The sequence below is a fragment of the Crocuta crocuta genome, unplaced genomic scaffold (assembly GCF_008692635.1).
Source record: "Crocuta crocuta isolate KB4526 unplaced genomic scaffold, BGI_CrCroc_1.0 scaffold382, whole genome shotgun sequence".
NCBI lineage: Eukaryota > Metazoa > Chordata > Mammalia > Carnivora > Hyaenidae > Crocuta > Crocuta crocuta.
In genome coordinates, this window is record NW_027531873.1 from 1,847,174 (window position 1) to 1,868,519 (window position 21,346).

Genomic DNA, 21,346 nt, shown 5'->3' on the forward strand with positions numbered 1-21,346 from the left:
ATTTAAAAACTTAAAAAACTACTTTTCTTAATTATATCTAAATTTTGCTAGCTGATTTCTTTGTGCCAAGCAACTGAAGAGACCCCAAAATCTAGAAGGATAAAGTGGTTGGCAGTCTGAAATTATTAAGGTCTTGCTTGTATCTGCCTTAAGATCATATTGTCTTAAAAGAGAGACATATACACTCACACACATATTGTAATGATAACTTATACTTTGTAAACATTTAATTGGAAGGAATTACCAAATACATGTGGGTTTTAGTCTCACTTCTGTGAGAATAAAAATTATAAAACAAAATACAATTTTACACGTGGTCTTAAATAATTGGAAAATGCAATGCCTAGCAAAACAAAAAGAACAGGATTTTCTATTTTATCTCTCAGGAGTATGTTATTTGAGTTCCTGCAAAGAGAAAACAAATTCACATCTACATCCACACCCACTTACATAAATGTGTGTAAACACACTCACTCCAGAGGTTTATAGCTTATATTCTACTACATTCTTAAGGAAGACTAGTCATATCTACAATTAGAGGAGGAGACAAAAAGTACAGGTTAAAACGATTACTTATGGTGTTTTGGGTCCAAACATTAAGAGGTACAAGGGGTTGCTGATAACTTTAGTCAGTATTATTATTTTTTAAAGGTTATTTTATTTTTTTTAATGTTTCTTTTTGAGAGAGAGAGAGCACAAGCAGGGGAGGGGCAGAGAGAGAGGGGGACAGAGGATCCAAAACAGGCTTCGTGCTGAAAGCAGGGAGCCCGATGTGGGGCTCAAACCCACAAACTGTGAGATCACAACCTGAACCAAAGTCAGACACTCAAATGACTGAGCCACCCAGGCGCTCCTAGTCAGTATTATTTTAATAGCAGAAAAGTAAATTAATTTTTCTAGGTTCTCAAACTGTTATTTATAAACTTCAACACATTTTCAAGACAATTATATATAGCTATATATAGATAATTTAGCAATGAAAATGGATGTGTCTACTTGTCAGTAGCATGGGCAACTTTATCAAGTGCTAGTCACTCCTATATTTGAAGCCTGTGTATTTATTTGATAATATTACAGCTCTTACAAATCCTTGCCATTGCAACCCTGTACCCTCTGAAGAACTAACTCCCTAGCAAGTGATTTTTTTTTTAATGACTTACCCTACTCCCCATAACAAAACATGACTGACAGTAATTGTTAACAACTAAAACCTACAAAATATGGTTCAATGCTATGCAATTATTTAAAATGTAAAACCCGGTGATTATATAAAGGCCACCAATTTATACTGAAGTATCAAATTTTGTAAAGTATTTCCAACCAAAAAGAAATCCTAATAAATGGTGAGTCCAACATGCTGACTTTGGATAATCTACTGATCAGAAATTCTTTTTTTTATATTCAACACAAGAAATCTATAACCTTTATCTATACAAAGGATAGTTTACCAGTTCTAGCTATGGCATCCATAACACAGAGTTTTTGAACCATTAAAATAAACAAAAAGTGCTCTCTTCTTTACTGCAAGGACATGGAGTCAAAGTTTCTTATCAAGCTGAAAATGATCAAGTTCAGGTCCAAGATGCCAACATAACTTCTGCAGTGTCATACACATGCTTATTCTTTCTTTGCTCCTTAGAGTTTGTCATAAGGGCTGATATGACATGTCTCTTTGGTGCAGGGAAAACGAACCATTCAAATAACATGAATGTCCTATACCACCACAATGGGCTTAGTGAGATGGGAGCGACATAGACTTTTTAAATACTCGAAACCCTTTTGCTGGCCCAGGATATGGTGGCGGTGGGGAAACATTGTGTTTTCTGGTTAGTGCCACTGCCTGTTCATAAGAAGGTAATCCTGTGTCTTCCATGGAAGGTGGTGATGGAGTCAAGGCAGCCTCCTCAGGTCTTCTGAAAATGATGGAGGGAGTGTGTCGGCCTCTTCTTACATAGGTAGCTGAAGAACTAAACAGAGAGACTGTGGTTACATCTAGAAAGGCAGAATTTTTAGGTTAAAATGGCAATATTAAAAAACCCAACTGACTATTCTGATGAAAGTTGATCAAAAGCTTATCAAAAGTTGAACTTTTCATAAAAGTTGTTGTTATTAATATAACAGGTTTTTTTTACACATACACTCGGGTGAAAGATCAAGTGCTTTGGAGTCAGACGTGGGTATGAAACTGGATCCTATCATTTCATAGCTACGTGACCAAAGGCTAGTTACCTAACTCAGTTTCCTCCTCAATAAAACGTGGATAATAATAGCTGCCTCAACAGAGTTGTTTTGTGGGGATTCAGAAAGATGTCGTATTTAAAATATCTACGCAGTATCTGAAATACTATAATAAGGGCTCAAAACATCTTAAGTCCCTTTTTCTCCCACTCCTGACTGAGAACATTCTCAAAATATGGTGCGAAATCAAATTCTTTCTTGTTGAAAGGCAGCATTACTCCTTTCAGCCAAGGGAAGTGATGTCACCAGAATAATCACAACAGGTGATGCGTGTCCCTCTCTGCAGCAGGTCCATCCCTCCTAAACAGCACTTCTGTCATGTCCTTCTTCTCTGCAAAAGTGTAACCTGCAGCCTACTTTCCAGAGTCAAGTTCAACTGCTATGCCTTTTTAGAGCCTCCCTTATTCTGGCCTCACCTTATTTTTTACAGCTTTTTGCTCTTGCCAAAGTACTATGTGCAATGAATTCTGTCCTGCCTCTGTGCTTTCACTAGTGTTGTTTGCTTTCTTGGATTATTGTCTTTTCCACACTCCATTGACCTAAGACCAACAATTTTTAAAAAATATGGCCTAGTTCAAGCCCCACCATTTTCACAAAACTTTGTCAGCTACACCAGCCAATGAAAACTGACATGCAACACATGGTTTTGAACCTTTGTTTTCCCTTCTCACTACTGAATTACCAATTATTTAGTAAATTTATGTTTAGACTATGAAGTGGGCTGTCCATAAAGCACTTGTGAGTAAATTAAGTTCCTAGAGCTATGGCTGATAAGATAGTTAGAATTAATATATAATCCCCAAGTTCTAGTCAAGATTTACTATATTCTTCCCAAGAAGAGTTAAGCAGATGCAAAATACTGTAAATTTTTCCAGACCAAGGCAGTGAACTTGCACCTTCGAACATCTTTCCCTTGGAGGTAAATATGAGATATGAAACTAGAGGGAAGGAGAGATGATTGAGAGAAGAGAAGAGAAGAAGAAGATCTGTGTAAATCTAGGAAATGGAGAGTCAGCCTTTTAGTTAGTTGGGGGTGACTGAGATCATCTATCACAAGCTTACTTAGATTCCTCTGCCAGAAATCTGGAACATAGTCATGTTTGGTGAGTTACTTGCCACATTCATTAGCTTATGACCAAAAGTTCTATTTGTTTGGTGACAGGGAATAGGTGAGACCAGTGTTTTATTTGAACAAATAAATTTTTCCATGACGACTTTCAAAATTAAAGATATAGAGATGCGCGTCTGGGTGGCTCAGTCAGTTAAACGTCAGGCTCTTGAGTTTGACTAGGTCATGATTTCATAGTTTGTGGGTTCGAGCCTTGCCTTGGGCTCTGAGCTGACAGCATGGAGCCTGCTTGAGATTCTCTTTCTCTCTCCCTCTGTCTCTGCCCAACCCTTGCTTTTGCATGAGTGTATGTGTTTATGCCCTCTCTCTCTTTCTCATAAAATAAATAAATATACTTTAAAGATATAGAGACAATATAAAAATTATTAATCTACATAGTGATTTCTTACATATATCTTAAATGATTGACATCAGAAAGTATGCACCAATAACATTTTAAATAAACTGACAACATCATCTTGTGCCTATTTTTCTCCATAATATACAGGAATTAAGAAATGAAAAGATCTTATTTCCCATTTCTTGGCATGTTTGGACAGAGGAATGAGACAACCTTTCTGACAATGATCTTATTTTTTACTCTTTTCTTTCTCAAATACTTCCCCTACTTCCAGATTTGAAAAATACAGAAAGAGAACAAATAACTCTGTTAGAAGCATTTTTTGGGATAATAGATGAAAAGTACTTTAGTGTTTAAAAGTTAATCCCCAAATAAGAGAATGTCTCATAAACCTAGCTTTTTTTAAAAAAATGGTTTTTTTGGTTTATTTATTTTTGAGACAGAGACAGAGCATGAGTGGGGTAGGGGCAGAGAAAGAGGGAGACACAGAATCTGAAACAGGCTCCAGGCTCTGAGCTGGAGAGCACAGAACCCAATGTGGGCTCGAACCCATGGACAGTGAGATCATGATCTGAGCCAAAGTTGGACACTTAGTCAACTGAGCCACCCAGGTGCCCCATCATAAACCTAGTTTTTAATGTTCCCTAAAATTCAAAAGGTTGCTCTGAAGATCAAAGTGAGAAAACAGATGTAAAAATGATGTGTGAACTGTACAGCATTATACTGTACTAATATTAATAACTAATTTTGCTTTTATTTTTTTATGATTTTTTTAAGTTTATTTATTCTTAGTAATCTCTATACCCAATGTGGAGCTTGAACTCACAACCCCGAGATCAAGAGTCTACATACTTTATGGACTGAGCTAGCCCGGCACCTCACTAATATTGCTTTTATTTTTACTTTATTTATTTTTTAAAAATTGTTTTTGATGTTTATTTACTTTTGAGAGACAGAGAGACAGAGAGAGGGACAGAGTGTGAGCAGGGGAGGGGCAGAGAGAGAGGGAGACAAAGAATCCAAACCAGGCTCCAGGCTCCAAGCTGTCATCACAGAGCCTGAAGTGGGGCTTGAACTCAAGAACTGTGAGATCATGACCTGAGCCAAAGTTGGATGCTTAACCGACTGAGCCACNGAAAAGAAAAGAAAATACAATATGGGGTGCCTGGGTGACTTGGTTGAGTGCTGGACTTTGGCTCAGATCATGATCTTGTAGTTCTTAAGTTCAAGCTCTGCGTCAGGCTCTGTGCTGTCAGCACGGAACCCATTTTGGATCTTCTGTTCCCCCCACTCCATCCCCACCCCTCCCCAACTTGTGCTCCTTCTCTCTCTCTCTCAGAAATAAACACTAAAAAATATAAAATAAGAGACATTAGGGGCACCTGGCTGGCTCAGTCGGTAGAGAATGAAGTCATGAGTTCAAGCCCCCATGGTAGGTGTAGAGATTACTTAAATAAATAAATAAACTTTAAAAAAGTAAGAGATATTCAGGGTTTTTAAATTTTACAATAACATACACAGAAAAAATGCATAATAATGGCACTACTTTGTTCCCTTTGTATTCTGCTTCTAACCTAAAACAGAGAAGAAGCTAGGAAGTTTCAGAGAATATGGCTATGTTATCACAGACCTTGAGCACAATTATTAAACATGAGGGTAGACATGAACTTTTTGGGAAAGACATTATTAATGGGGTGGAAAAGAAAGATAAAAGGCAAGAAGAGTTTCCATAGTCAAATTCTGCCTATATCTTCATTAGCCTGTGATTTTCCAGGACTCCTTCCCCTACTTGTGGAGAAAGCCACACTGAAGAAAATTTTAGTCAAAAGTCCTAGAAAATGGAAAGACCTTGCTCATTTCCTATGTTAAATAAGGTAAATTAATAAAAGTCTCTCAACTTAAAAGATAATGGGTTAAGAAGAATTGAGTAAGTTCTTCCTTACTTTCTCTCATTTCTCAAAATTTTCCAGGATTTACAGAGATCTGTGACAGATTCTTTTGTCTATGTCTACTGGTCATGTCAATGCCTCAGGGAGCTGTTCAGGAATTCCCGGTTGGGGACAGAATTACAATTCATGTTGCCCCTGTCCTTTGCCTTCTTTATGGGGTGTCTTCTTTCTACACCTTTGCTGTGGGCATCCTTGAAGGCTCTGTCCTTTTCTATCTGTCTTGTCATCACACTTAGAAAACCTGCCTACTCTCATGGCTTCAGTATTTTTTTAAAGTAATATTCATGCCCAACGTGGGGCTCAAACTCATGATCCTGAGATCAAGAGACACACGCTTTACCGACTGAGCCAGCCAGGTGCCCCATGGCATTAGTTTTTATTCTCTAGTAGATGAATCTTAATTCCACATCTGTTGCCCTAAGCTCTTAACTTACAATAAAGAAAAGAATTTTATTGTGGTAAAATATACATAACATAAAATTTGCCATTTTAACCATTTTTAAGTGTTGCAGCTCAGTGGCATTAATTATATTCACAATGTTGTGCAACCATCACCACCATTTCCATAACCCTTTCATCGCCTGGTCATGGTCATGAGCCTTCCACAAGTTTTGAAAGTGTGACTAGAGATATTTAAGCATCAATTTCAAATAGCCTGCTTAGCACCAAGTACCTTTTTTTGAATAAGGTCATTTTTACACTTACTCATCTATACTTACTGAGAAGGTAATAGAGATAATATAGAAGAGAATATTTTTTTATTTTTATGAGGATGTTGAGATTCTATTATCTAAACAATTATGGCTTTTATGAATCTTTATGAAGCTTTTTTAATGTGCTATTATCTTCAAGTGGTAACCATTTTATTTCATTCATTTTTATTAAAGTATCAATAAAAATGGTTGAATTTAAAAGTTAGTTGCACTGATTTCATTGGGTAGCCACATGGCTAGATCTGCTAACACTGTGACTTGGAGTAAATAATGGCAGACCTTGCTTCTGGAAACAATGTGGGAACAATGGTATCTACCTCCTGCTTAAGAAGGAAAGATTTGAAAAATCAAGCTGACACTTGTGAATTTTCTTGTATTCTTTTGAAGGACCTTGGAAATAGCATCAATAGATTGTTTATGTATGTGTGAAATTAGGCAATCAACTCATTGTCACAGACTAGAGGAGACTAGAGGGACATGACAACTAAATGCAATGTGGTATCCTGACTGGGTCCTAGAGCAGGAAGAGGACACGAATGGCAAAAGTGGTGAACTGTGAATAAAGCCTGAAGTTCAGTCAACAGTAACATACTAGTGTTGGTTTGTTTTACACACATTCTTGGGGAATGTGAGATGTGAGGCATTAACAATGACAGAAACTGGGTGAAGGATGGGAAAACCCTGCATTATCTTTGCAACCTTGCTGTATCTCTAAAATTATTCCAAAATAAAAAAATTATTTTAAAAAACAGGCAGCCATTTTTATACATTTAAAAATAATGACATAGAAGGGTGCCTGGGTGGCTCATTTGGTTAAGCATCTGGCTCTTGGTTTTGGCTCAGGTCATGATCTCGTGGTTTGTGGGATCAAGCCCTGTGTTGTTCTGACAGTGCAGAGCCTGCTTAGGATTCTCTCTCTCCCCTTCTCTCTGCCCCTCTCCTGCTTACACTCTCTCCTTCTCAAAATTAATAAATAAATACTTAAAAATTTTTAAATAAAATAACAATATAGAATGTATAATAGTGAATTAAATATTTTTACTTGGTACTTACCCTGGATATTGCTGCCTGTTACACTTGGTGATACAAAGATAGTAACCAAGTAATCCAAAAATAACCAAAAATACTCCAGCAGCAATTAATCCAGTCAGAAGGCCCATGACATCAATTTTTTCTCTGTTGCCATCTTAAAAGAAATCATTAAAATAATATAAATGTAACAACTGGAAAGCACCACCTATGATTTCAATAAGTTTAACACTGGATCTAAACATAGTATTAAGCATCTAACAATACTGATTTTTCTAAAAAGTCTTTGTGTTAGCAACATGACCTGAAAAATTAGTAAATGACACTTCCTAAAAACCCTAGTTACGGTTTCATTTATTGTATTTATTTTTTTAAGTTTATTTACTTTCAGAGAGAGAGAGAATCCCAAGCAGGCTCTATGCTCAGCATGGAGCCTAACATGGGGCTCAATCCCTTGACCCTGGGATTATGACTTGAGCCAAAATTAGGAATTGGATGCTTGAGGCACCTGAGTGGCTCGGCTGGTTAAGCGTCTGGCTTTGGCTCAGGTCATGACCTCGTGGTCTTTGAGTTTGAGCCCCACCTCGGGCTCTGTGCTGATAGCTCAGAGCCTGGGGCCTGCTTTGTTTCTCTGTCTCCCTCTCTCTCTGCCCCTCCCCCACTCACCTCTGTGTGTGTGTGTCTCTCTCTCAAAAATAAATAAACTTTAAAAAAAATTAAAAAAAAAAGAATTGGATGCTCAACTGACTGAGTCACCCAGGTTCCCCTCATTTACTTTAAACAGATCATATTAAATGAATAGTATTCAAGACTAATCATATTCTGGGGTGCTTGGCTGGCTCAGTTGGAAGATCACGTGGCTCTTGAACTCAGGGTAGTGAATTCACACCCCATGTTGGGTACAGAGATTACTAAATAAGAAAATAAACTTAAAAAAAAAAAGACTAAACATAATACCCTTGGTATAATTAAGCACATTTTGGTATTAAATACACAGATAAATGTACTAAGCAACACTAGCATAGCAATGTAATAAAGTCTCCTCAGACCTGGGGCTCTACCTGAGGGAATGAAAGAGCCGGTAAAAAAGACTTCATTAAAAAGCAAGTAGAGGGGCCCCTGGGTGGCTCAGTCGGTTAAGCGGCTGTCTTCGGCTCAGGTCATGATCTCACACGGGTCGTGGGTTCGAGCCCCACGTTGGGCTCTGTGCTGACAGCTAGCTCAGAGCCTGGAGCCTGTTTCAGATTCTGTATCTCCCTCTCTCTCTGACCCTCCCCTGCTCATGCTGTCTCTTTCTCTTTCTCAGAAATAAATAAAAAACAAAACAAACAAAAAAAGCAGGCAGAGCTGATAAATGCAGATAAAATAAAGTATCTCCCTTCTACAGAAGTCACTTAATTCTAATGCTCTTAAGTTACCTAGTAGCAGAAGTATCCCACTTACTTGTAATAGTAAAAAAGAAAAAAAAAAATTAAAATAGCTTACTACTTGGAACTAATGGAGTCCTACTTTTATTCTGTGCAAGTCTTGACTTAGCTGAGTTGTTTAAAACACCTATAAGCCTATTATCTCATTTCCCTAGTATCTCACCAAACTTGATTTTCAGTGTGTAAAGATGAATGTGGCTTCCTCTGTCTTAGATAGCCCAGTGTATAATTGAGAAATCTTCCCTGGGTTTACAAGGTATGTATGTTGAGCAACAACCAAACTCAAACAATGAAACTAAAACGTATTATAACAGAGAGAGGGTGGGGAAAACATTAAATTTGATCAATTCTTGCCTTACCTGATTTTGTGGTTGGTCCTTTGATGGAATATTCTTGCCAAAATGCCATCTAAGAGAAAGATAAATTTGCCAAGTTTATTTCATTGTTTTATTATCATTTCATTTGGTCCCAGTAACCCATCCAGGGGTGGTAAATTCTTGGCATATGCCATGGGTAGGATACCAGTTTATTTAAGCCGGAGGGTGTGGCTCATTCTAATTAAAGCACTACCACCTACCACTGTTTCTCCCAACTCTGAAATTGGTCAGGGGGTTACTGGCAGTGCCAGCTCCCTACTGCTGGCTTCTGCCTTTCTCCCTTTGCCTGCTCAGAGTCCCCGCTCAGGTATCAGGTGAAAGTATCACATTAGTGAGTCGGTGACAGCACCAAAGGTGGAGAGCTGAAGCCGTGGACCCATTAGCAAGTTTGAAAAGCAGTCTGTATTTTTCTGTGCTAGGTGAGCCCTAAGTTTGCTAGATTCTATTGAAAGGTGTTGATTTGGAAAGACATTCCTGAGCTTCTTTTAAGTTCAGTGTTACTTGAGAGAATGAGGCAGATTTTAAGGAACCATGATAAAATCATTCAATGGGTTTGTGAAAAACAGAATAAATTTGCAACAGGCACAACTACAAAGTACAGACTTTGTTTTCCTTCTCCAAAAGATGTGGCAGATATCAGCAGGGAATGAGAGGCTGGGCACAATTTTGGAAGAAAAAGGAATTAAGTTCCATTAATACCTGCATTTGAAGGATACCTAGAGCTCATTGTTCTTATTAACCAAAGGGTAAAACAGGACTCTTGAGGAAGGGGAAAAGGAGCTGTAGTTATTTAATTTACAAAAGTAAAGAATTTGGGTCACTTAACATTCTTTAAGAATGTGCCAGATTATAACGGGGTAGTGCTGTCCATTTGTTTTGTACTGTTCCAAGATTAATAGATAGGATTTAATTCTATTTTAAAGGAGACCTTCTAGGGGGCATGTGGGTGGCTCAGTCAGTTGAGTGTCCAACTCTTCATTTTGGCTCAGCTGATGATCTCACGATTCATGAGATCAAACCCCGAGACGTAATCTGCAATGACAGTGTAGAGCCTCCTTAGGATTCTCCCTCTCTGCCCCTCCCCCCACCTCTCTTTCAAAATAAATTTTATTTATTTTTTAAATTATTATTATTTTTTAATGTTTTTATTTATTTCTGAGAGAGAGAGAGAGACAGCGTGAGCAGGGGAGGGTCAGAGAGAGAGGGAGAGACACAGAATCTGAAGCAGGCTCTAGGTACTGAGCTAGCTAGCCATCAGCACAGAGCCCAACGCAGGGCCCAAACCCATGAAACATGTGATCATGACCTGAGCCGAAGTCGGAGGCTTAACTAGCTGAGCCACCTAGGCACCCCCAAAATAAATTTTAAAAAGGGAGACCTTCTGAAAGTTTTTTCCCTTAAATTACACAGATATACCAAATAATAAACTCCTGAGGGCAGAGACTATATATTTTGTATCCCCAGTCTTTGGCAGAGCAGTTGACACACAGTAGATTATTAATAAATACAGTAATCAGAATAGATAAGGTCACTGATAGGAAAATTTCTGAGTCTAGGATGATTGAAGCCTGAGTGAGAGAACTAACTCAAATAATATCCTAAAATTTAATTCACTCTGCTTTATGATTGTTTTTGAATATAATAAACATTAAACACACAAAATCACAGTATAATGGGTAACTTGCTAATTACTATAAGCCCATTTAATTAAATATAAAGTCAAGCTGACATAGGTTAATTAGCATATTAAAGAAGTAAAAAGGGATAACAGGTATACAATCTTGATTTCATTTAAAGCATAAAATCTCTGATGACTGAGACACTTTAAGTATCATTTAATAAATTTCCAGTCAATTAACATTATCAACCAAATTACCGTTTTGTCTTCATCCACAAAAATTTCTCTGGCTTCCTCATAATTACAAAGTTCTTCTTTGCACTCTCTTTCTAGGTCACCGGGCGTGAAGAGCTCCAAATCAAATCTATTGTATAGAAGGTGTCTATGTATGAAATGATTTGCTTCTTCTTTTGATGTGAAGACTAATAAAGAAATAGAAAGATTTCAAAGATCGATAAAAATAGGGCAGAAAATTTCTGTTTTAATTGTGGAAGAGTGAATAATTCTCGAGGTAAAATATCAAACTTTCTTGTATGGTTTTAAATTCTGACAAAAAGAAATCTCATCAGTAAAAATAATTTCTGTTAAATATGAAATACATTAGCATAAGTCCAGAAAATACTTCAGTTGATTATGTACAAAATTATTAGCATAAATGAAAATTATTTAAATATCACTCTTCCTTCCAGACAATTATATTTCCAAGAAATGACAGGTCAGACTCTTCTACTTCTAAAGGGTAGGTTCTCTATTATCTTGACTGAGAAAAATTAGTTTGGTGTAATGGACAGAGTATTGGACTAAGAGTTAGAAGATAGAGATTCTTGGTTTTTATTTGGCTTAGCTATTGGCTGTGTATCCTGGAATAAGTCACTTACATCTCTGGTTTGCCATTTTTCTCATTTGTAAAATTGAAAAATGAACTGAATAATTACTAAGATCTTTTTATGTTTTAAAATTATAAATTTATACATTTATATTAATATTTTTTTCATTAAAAAAGTTAATGTTTATTTATTTTTGAGAGAGGCAGACCACAAGCAGGGGAGGGGTAGAGAGAGAGAGGGATATATGGAATCTGAAGCAGGCTTCATCAGCACAGAGCCGGACGCAGGGCTCAAACTCACAAACTGTGAGATCATGACCTGAGCCAAAGTTGGACGCTTAACTGACTGAGCCTTCAGGTCCCCCAATATATGACAAATTTTAGAGCAAGTTTATACCAAAAACTTATAAAATTTTAAACTTCTAAGTTAATAAAATTATAAGTTAATTACAAGATTAATTAAAAGACATTCAGTCCCAGGGTGCCTCAGTGGCTCAGTCGGTTAAGTGACAGACTTAGGCTCAGGTCAAGATCTCACAGCTTGTGAGTTCGAGCTCCATGTCAGGCTGGTTGCTGTCAGCTTGAGCCTGGAGCCTGCTTCAGATTCTGTGTCTCCCTCTCTCTCTGCCCCTCCCTCGCTCTCACTCTGTTTTTCTGTCTCTGTCTCTCTCAAAAATAAACATTAAAAAAAAAAAAGACATTCAGTCCCTCCTAAAGAATTAGCTCCCTCTAACGTATCCCCCAAATATGTATCTTCAATGCTTTATAAGACTTCCTCTACCTTGTCTGGAAAAGTAAATGGTAAACACGATAGACACAAAACCAAAATGTCCCACCATGGCAGTATTTTCAAAACCCACAAACTTTAAACTCATTCTGGTATCACACAAAGAATGTTTAAGAAATCTTGCCCCTGGGGCACCTGGGTGGCTCAGTAGGTTAAGTGACTGACTCTTGTTATCTGCTCAGGTCATAATCTCATGACTCCTGAGATGGAGCCCCATATCGGGTTCTGCACTGACAATGAAGAGCCTGTTTGGGACTCTGCCCCTTCCCTTCTGTGCTCGTGTATACTCTAAATAATAAAGATTAAAAAAAAAAAAAGAAATCTTGCTTCAGATCGCATTACCAAGATTGGAATTCAGAAACTCTCTGAAAACTACATCAAATACTTAAAAGAATTTGGTATTTCTCACTGCTAACCATTACTATAAAGGAAGGATATTAAAGTGAGAAACTGAAATACAGCTCAGTACTAATGAGAGAACATGGCGTGAAAGACGAATATTGATTCGTGAACAATCTCAGGTTGGCCATTTATTTTCAGTCCCTTGAAAACTGTCACATCTTGTCCAAGATATTTTTTTCCACTAATCAATCACCTCTCTAAACAGGTCTGAATCTTACAGAGCTATTTTGTTCAATATAATAGCCATTAGGCACATAAGGCTGTTGAGAATCGAACTATGGCCAGTCTGAATTGAGATGTGCTACCTATAAATGTAAAATATACACTAGATTTGAAAGACTTAATAAAAAAAGTAAAATATATCAATGTTTATATTGCTTATATTTGGAAATGATATTTAGAATATAATGGGTTAACTTAAATATATAAAAACATAATTTTATCAATTATTTTTACATTTTTAATATGGCTATTAGAAAATTTTAAATTATTGGGGCACTTGGGTGGCTCAGTTGGTTAAGTGTCTGACTTCAGCTCAGGTCATGATCTTGCAGTCCCCTGCATCAGGCTCTGTGCTGACAGCTCAGAGCCTGGAACCTGTTTCAGATTCTGTGTCTCTCTCTCTGCCCCTTCCCACCTTGTGCTCTGTCTCTCTCTCAAAAATGAATAAATGTTAAAAAAATTAAAAGAAAAAAAGAAAATTTTAAGTTATGTGATTTACATTATATTTCTATTGGCCTGCACTATTCCACCACATACATTTCTATGTTATAAATAACATGTATGGGTTATTTGGACCAAGGAGGGTAAGCTAGAAAGGAATCACTGTTGATAGCTGTTTTAAGAAATATTCTAGGGGAAGCTCAGTCAGATGAACAATGGACTCTTGATTTTGACTCAGGTCATGATCCCAGGGTCATGGGATTGAGCTCCAAGTTGGGCTCTGTGCTGAGCGTGGAGCCTGCTTGGGATTCTCTCTCTCTCCTTCTGCCCCTCTCCCCTGCTCACGTTCTCTGTCTCTCTCACAAAAAAGAATTAAGAAAACAAGAAATATTCTAAAAGCTAACCAGTGTGATGAAATCTCTTTATTCTTTATTCTCCCTTATCTTTTTATAGATTTTATGCTACCACCAAATAGAGACAAAATGAAAAAAATCCAAGTCATCATCATCTCTCATTGGGATTCTTACATTGGCCCTCTAAGAGGTTGCCTTGCTCCCCTACAGTCTGATTTTAACACTGTGTTGTAGCTTCACTGGCTTCCAATGTGCCCTTGTACTTGCTATTTCTCCTAAATAGAACTTTCTTCTTTTGGTTTGTTCTTCCAACTCCTTTAGGATTTCATTCAATGTTAGCTTGAACTCCCATCCCCACCCACCCACCTCTGGCACTCCCCTGTCTCCTACTACACTTTGTTTTTCTCCATAGCACTTCTCACCATCAGGTGTTTTATATGTGTTACCCACTTACTTGTTACCACTCTGTTTTCCTCACTAGAAGAAAAAGTTTCATTAAAGTAGACATGCAGTGCCTGACACCTACAAAGTGCTCAAAGAAATTTACTAAATAAATGAATGAACTTAACTTTTCTATGTTGGTAAGAAACTCTTGGGCCTAAATTCTACTAGTTAAAAGAATTCGTAGGTATAGTCTGGTATTACTCAGCTTATTGTAGGTTTAAAATACTAAACCAGTGATGAGGTAACTCATGGCCTGCCTAACTTAGCTATACATACTTCTACAGGAAATCTAATTTTAGCATGCAGAATTAGAAATCTGCTTCTGTATTGCTGCTTCTCAGATATGGCCAGATCTTTACATTTTATTGGCTAAGAAAGCAGTGCCAAATTTCTCATTTGTCAGTCTTCCCTTCAAGCAGGTTATCTGAATTATAAAAATACTCTGTGCCCTCCAAAGGGCTCAGTCTGTGGAGTGTCTGACTTTGGCTCAGGTCATGATCCCATGACTTGTGGTTTTAGGGCTCACATCTGGGTCTGTGCTGACAGCTTGGAGCCTGGAACCTCCTTCAAATCCTGTCTCTGTCTCTCTCTGCCCCTCCCCCACTCATACACATACACACTCTCTCTCTCTCTCTCTCTCTCTTTTTCTCAAATATAAATAAAGTTTAAAAAATACTCTGTGTCCTTGAGATGGGACTCAATAGAACTACTTTCAACTTGAAAGTAAGAAAGAGAGAGTCATAAACCTTTTTATTGTTCCTGGGATGACACTTATGCCAATAAAGTCTTCACCCCCAAATTAAACATGCCCTCCAGCGGCTGCTGTTTGCAACTTCCCTGAGTGTGAAAGTTCTGATCTATCAGTGGTTGACCTCAGACCTTCAGTGCTTTATTAAACTTGTCCCTGCCACCCTTTTGATCTAGGAGAAATACTGTCCTTTGTTATTTGGGTTCTAAGTAACTGTGAATTGGTTTGTTATCCAAAGAAGCAAATCTCCTTGTCCTGGAGCATCCTGGACTTCCTTGAGAGTTCCTATTTTCCCTCTGCCCATTGCCGGAGGATACACGGTCCTTAGTACTTCTGTATTTGCCTCCTCAAGTTCTCTTCCCATCTCTATTTCTCCAGGTTAAGGCCAAGAGACTGTCTCTGCTTTCTGCTATTTCAAACCCACCAATCCAGATATTTCATTTCCTCTCTCTCTCCTATTCACCATGTTTTCTGAATAAACTCCTTTTAAGTCATTTCAACTCCACACTTGGGCTTTATTAGAGTTTAGCTGAAGGTCCCTTATTTTCCTGGTTACTTTTCAGATCTCCACTTATTATCGGCTTCTGTGCCATACATCTCTCCAGAGACAAAGTTAACTGCTACTCTTTCCTCTCTCTCGAGCTCTCTGTTCCTACCTCTTTCATAGAGCTTATGGAGATTACGTCTTTAGACCCTGTCCCCTTCACCAGATGAAGCGGTCTTCCAGGGCAGGGATTAGTCTTTCATGGCTATATCTCCAGTACCTAACATAGGGTCTGGCATATAGTTTGTGATAATAAAGTGATTACTAACAGAACAAATCAGCTCTTCAAATATATAGGATTCCTTGGGGCACCTGGGTGGCCCAGTCAGATAAGCACCTGACTCTTGACCTCAGCTCAGGTCATGGTCTTGAGGTTCATGGGATTGAGCCCCATAATGGACTCCACACTGACATCTCAGAGCCTGCTTGGGATTCTCTCTCTCCTCTCTCCACCCTTCCCCAATATTCTCTTTCTCTCTCAAAATAAATAAACTTAAAAAATATATAGGATTCCTCATTTACATTTCCCACAGGTATTTCTAGTCTTCTGCACACAAGTATGATCTCTAAATTCCTTCCATAGTCTGTGATGTCCATGAGAATGTCTTTATGCCTCCAATATGTGAATGAATAAGAGTCAGCACCTGGTGCCACTGAGTATAGACTTTCAAACCTCAGTATCAGTGGACTAACATATGTGGTGTAACTTGGGAGGTACCAAGAAGGATCTCCTTCTAAAATCTGTCCCTATACTCACTAGCTAGCTTATCCAATTACCTAGAATTCTGCCATCAGGGTTTGATTCCTTTGGATTAAGATACCTATTCCTTTGGGTTAAGATGTCCTATCTTAAAATATATACACCCCCCCACACACACACCCTCCTGGAAGGTTTAGTACATCCAGCTTTATTAATCATTAATAAGTTATCCAGGAGTATTAGTGTAACAGATCCTTCCCAAATGAAAATGAGCTGAGACTAGATCTGATGAGAAGGAACAAGGGACAGGAATGTGTGGGGAAGTCAATCCAAAGTATTGGCACTGGGTAGGGAAGCACAATGGCTAGGCAGAGAGAAGGATGCTGAATCCAAAGCCATTTTTTTTCTTTTCTGGTTTTTCTTTTTTCTTTTTCTGTTTTTTCTAAGGTAGACTTTTTAAAAATACTCCTTTTATTTTATTTTTAATTTTTTAAACATTTATTTATTTTTTAAAGACAGACAGAGAATGAGCAGAGGAGGGCAGAGAGAGGGAAGCACAGAATCTGAAGCAGGCTCCAAGGTTGGAACTGTCAGCCCAGAGCCTGACCTGGGGCTTGAACCCACGAACTGTGAGATCATGACCTGAGCCAAAGTTGGCGGCTTAACTGACTGAGCCACCCAGGCGCCCCTAAGGTAGACTTTTAAAATGCGAGCAGGAACCAGTCCATTTATGACCTGGAATCCGCAAGGTATGAAATTCTAGGTTAGCAAGCCCCAAGCCTAATCTTCCCACAACCATTTCACTTTACCCAGGCAATCTGACAATTTGATGTCAAAAATCACTGCAGGGATCATTCTACTCCCCACTCCCATCATCACTTTACTGAGGAAGAAATTCAAGTGGAGAGGGGTTAAGTAACTTGCCCAGGGTCTCATCACAAGTCCAGACTAGATCCTGGACTCCCTGTCCATCTTTCCTGGAAGAACAAGAAATTATGCTCATTATAATTACCACATAGCCTCATCTAGAAAAACGGCACTCACTGATTTTCAGAAGGTGAAACAGGCTTTCTATTCAGTGAACCACAAGCAAGGTCTTAAGTATATATTTATCAAAAGTAACCCACAGAAATAAATGTGTATGAATTGTACCTAACATAACCACAACACTGCCAAATAAACCACAAATTAAACTAAAGGATATTTTAGTGCTTTTTATGATTGATGGGGGCATGTAATTTCAAAGCCTACACTTTCTCTCTGGAGCTCTGTAATACGTGGCTCAGGTTTCCAAGGGGGGGTTTGGGAACAGAGGCCGTGCTTACCTTCTCCAGCATGCCCGGACTCCTTCGGCCTTCTTGTGCAATGAGGAAACGCGAAGTTAACTATGGGCAGTTGGCTGAGGAGAACCAGAAGTGTAAACATAGTCTGGTAACTGTCACACAAACTGAAAGAAAATAACAACAACGGCAAAAAGTCAAAAAAGCCCCTGGCTCAGCGCTTTGAGATCTCGTGGGAACTGAGTCACCGACCTGCGGCGCTCCCAACAGCCGCCCGACTGCTTCCCCCTCTCGGGTTTCGGTGGCCCCGGCCCGACCTGCGCCCGGAAAGCGTTCCGAGAGCGCCCCCGGGGCTCTGCCGACTGCCTGAGCGGACACCTGTCGCCACGGACAGCGCTCCGCCTTCGGTTCCAATCGGACCCGGTCCGCCGAGGTAACCAACGGACCAACCAACCAATGGGTTGGTTACTCGGTTACTCCGTCCGAGTTAACCAACCCGTCCCCGGCCGGAGCCAAGCCGTCGGGCCCCGCACCTGCGGCTCCGGGCGCATGTTCCAGCAGTTCCCGGGCCGGAGCCCCGTCGTCGGGTGGTCCCTGCGGCCGCCAGACCCTCCGTCCCGGCGCCTCCCCCACCTCCAAATCTCCGCCACAGTCCCGGCCTCACTCTCCGCAAGGCCGGGGTGGCCTCCGCGTTCGCGCCGTGGAAGCGCCTGGGGCCTGCGGAGGGGCGCCTGTGCCGGCCGGGGACGCGCGGCGTTGAGTTCCTGCCTGGATCCCGGGAGGCGGCGGAGCAGAGCGGTGGGAGAGGGACGGCGACGGCGGCTACCTGGGGAGCACCCGGCCGCGCTCCTCCCCCCGGGGGCCGGTCTATCTGCGGCGGGCTGGCCGTCGGCTCGTGCTTCCGGAGCCGCCNGAGGTTTTCGCTTTGGGTTTCCCTGGGCTAGAGGTCTTGTGGTTACTCTAGGTCAGCGGTTCTCAGGGTGGTTTGGGAACGGGAACAAAATACTCACCAGAGAAAATACACTTCACTAGTAATAAGAAATGGGAAGTGACTTTAAAATTAATCGATTACATTGGTTCTCAGATTGCGGTCTGCCAGGTCTTGGGACGTCTCTAAGATCCTTTCGAGGGGTCTCCTAAGTCAAAACTATTTCCAGGGTAGTAAGACACGATTTACCTTTCTCACTTTCGTTGTCTCATTACTGTACAATGGAAATTTCCAGAGGCTATTTGACGTGAAAGATGTCATCACTCTAACAGAGTGCCTGCATGGGTCTTCTTGTGTGTTCCTGTGTTTTCTATGGTAGTAGGTTTAAGTATCTATATGTGCATTTTTATAGAGATTAATAAAGTTTATTTGTTCTCAGTACTTCTGTAATTTAGCTGTCCTTGATGGTACCTGCCAGGGTAGCTATAACCTCATTATTAAAACAACACACACACACACAAAACAAACAGTTATCTTGAAATCTTGAAATTTTCTTTGAGTTTATGCAGAAACACAACAAAAAAATACACTTGTTGTCTTGATTTGGAATAATATTTTGATAATATCTCAGTTTTAATATGTAATATGATAAATATCACTACATATAATTCACATAAGTAAAGGCTGTTTAGAGCCCTTGATAGAGTGTAAAGCGTCCAGAGACCCAATCGTTTGAGAATTGCTGCCTCAAATTATGAAGGCAACAGGTGGTAACATTCTGTGCCAGGTAACATTCACATCCTTCATTGTTCAAATAACATGCTTAACAGCTTTTTGAAACATTATTTAAGATTCTAAGGGACACCTGGATGGCTCAGTCGGTTAAGCCTGGCTCAAGTCATGATCTCACAGTTCATGACTTCAGCCCCACATTGGTCTCTGTGCTGACAGTTTGGAGCCTGGAGCCTGCTTCTGAGTCTGTGTCTCCCTCTCTCTTTGTCTCTTCCTTGCTTGCACTCTCTATCTCCCTCAAAAATAAAATACATATTAAAAACATATTCTGTGCTTTGACCAAAGTGGCTTGGCACTTACTGGAAATCAGAGCAAACATTTTTTTCCCTTTTCTAGTTTTTTTTTTTTNTTCCTCCCTTTTCTAGTTTTTTATTAGTTCAGTGTACACCCAATTCTTTTTTTCTGCCCACAAAGGCTACTGCCTATTGTATTCTAATTATTTAGAATTAACTGAATTCTTCCTAAGTTTTCTGCAGAAATTTTGTCTTCATTGATTCCTTGAGGATAGTGCTCTTTCTTTCCCCCTTTCCCTATCTTTTCCTCCTCAGTTTCCATTTGTCCACCTGGTTTTCTAACATGTTTCTGGGAAAGATCCTTCCTCTCTCCTTCAATCCTTTTATTGTTTTCAAGCAACTGAGATCAGATGGAGAAGAGACTAGAAATAATTTCTTGTGGTTGGTATCTTAGAACAGGAAACATCTTTCTTAAAACACCCATTCTTCTGCTTATTTATTCATTTAGCCAAACTACATCGCTAAACCCTGAGGATACAAAGATAAACATCACAGTCTCTGTTTTGGAGGAGAATTTAATCTAAGATCTATATCTAAGAATGTGGTCCTGTAAAGGTCCCGTAAGGGCAGGAACTGACTTATTCACTTTTACATCCTCCATCGTACCCAGCAGAGTGCCTTTTATGTTGTTCATGCTCAGTACATTATTTTTTGGATGGAAGCAATTTATTTTCATATAGGAAAAGTGCTTCACACTATAGAGAGAGAGGCAAATGGTCAGATGCCTCATGCTGTGGAATAAGCAGATGTGAACTTTGGTGACATTCCTTGGTAGAATGCATCCACCCACATATCTGGATATTTGGACCAAAACAAATGAGGCTTTGTGCTTTCCTCAAATATCAAAGTTTATAGTCTGAGAGGGGAGTCAGATACAGAAATGAAAGTGTTTCTTAGTGGTGAATTACGTCCCTGCGTGTTTCCCTGTAATATTGGATCTGAAAGAATTTTATAGTATTTGGCAGTATGCACAAAAACTTCAACCATTATAGAATCACAAGATATTTGGGGATTAGATAAAAAAGAAAAAAAAGAGAATAACCAGTAACAACTGCCAATTGTCCACAACTGCCAATTTCTTCTGTTACTTGCTGTGTTAATTTTCTTATTTTGCACCATTTGATTTTTAAAGTCACAATATTCCTATGCTTTTCTTCCAAAGAATTTTAAGTGCTCTTCTTCTGGCCATCTATGGAATTGGGTCAGATATCATGATTCTCATTTTGTAAAGAGGGTACTGAAGCATGAAGAAGCAAAGGGTCTTGAATAGTCATTGGCAAAGTAGTAGCTTGGCTCTCGACTCTTCCTAGTGTTGTTGGTTTTTAAGTTTATTTATTTATTTTTGAGAGAGAGGGAGAGAAGCCCAAGCAGAGCCCGATGTGGAACTGGAACCCACAAACTGTGAGATCGCAACCTGAGTCGAAATCAAGAGTTGGACGCTTAACCAATTGAGCCACCCAGGTCCCCCTTCCCAGTGCTTTTCTGAGTTATTAACAAACAATGGAGGGCAGTATGGAAAGCATTATTTGATTTCAAAAGAAACAGGAAAAAAAGTCAGAGCAATGAGATGAATGGACTTGGATTAATGTGATAACGCATCTCTGAGTTTAAGCATGTACCCACCCACTTACCTGTGTGAACTCAAGAATGAAATGGTAACTTGTTTTACTGTGTGGGCATAAGGATTGACTCAGGGACTGTGACAGGAAATGTTAAGGTTGCAGCCATGAAGCTTCGCAATGTAAGGTCACATTCACGTTCTTAAA

The 21,346-nt window shown here is 39.3% G+C and overlaps 1 protein-coding gene and 1 long non-coding RNA gene across 7 annotated transcripts in view; one reads left to right on the plus strand and one right to left on the minus strand.

The window, feature by feature from the left end:
* The window catches only part of LOC144238910 (uncharacterized), a 36,364-nt gene extending 25,101 nt beyond the window's left edge, over positions 1 to 11,263 (plus strand). For both annotated transcript variants that reach the window (XR_013337257.1, XR_013337258.1), the window contains one exon: positions 11,154 to 11,263. This is a non-coding gene — a long non-coding RNA (uncharacterized LOC144238910). The remainder of the gene's footprint in view (positions 1 to 11,153) is intronic.
* On the minus strand, positions 195 to 18,722 carry PRRG4 (proline rich and Gla domain 4). 5 transcript variants are annotated; one of them, XM_077772840.1, is made up of 6 exons: positions 18,578 to 18,722; positions 17,613 to 17,734; positions 11,079 to 11,242; positions 9,185 to 9,233; positions 7,423 to 7,555; positions 195 to 1,967 (listed from the first exon to the last, which is right to left on the minus strand). In XM_077772840.1, exons 2-6 carry the CDS (start codon positions 17,710 to 17,712, stop codon positions 1,733 to 1,735), a joined length of 681 nt encoding a protein of 226 aa, XP_077628966.1. In that variant the 5' UTR covers positions 17,713 to 17,734; positions 18,578 to 18,722; the 3' UTR covers positions 195 to 1,732. The 5 variants fall into 5 exon arrangements, with proteins under 5 accessions (XP_077628966.1, XP_077628965.1, XP_077628961.1 ...); XM_077772839.1 differs by lacking the exon at positions 18,578 to 18,722 and adding an exon at positions 18,232 to 18,372; XM_077772835.1 differs by lacking the exon at positions 18,578 to 18,722 and adding an exon at positions 18,201 to 18,372.
* Between the last annotated feature and the right edge of the window lie 2,624 nt (positions 18,723 to 21,346).

What these genes read in the sequence shown, in the direction of transcription:
- PRRG4 (XM_077772840.1), bottom strand. Translation starts at nt 17,712, where the DNA reads ATGTTTACACTTCTGGTTCTCCTCAGCCAACTGCCCATAGTTAACTTC. An exon ending in TTGTGGATGAAGACAAAACG is followed by an intron (nt 9,234 to 11,078) that starts GTAATTTGGTTG and finishes TCTTTCTCTTAG; the next exon opens with ATGGCATTTTGGCAAGAATA. An exon ending in AGGACCAACCACAAAATCAG is followed by an intron (nt 7,556 to 9,184) that starts GTAAGGCAAGAA and finishes ATTTCTTTTAAG; the next exon opens with ATGGCAACAGAGAAAAAATT.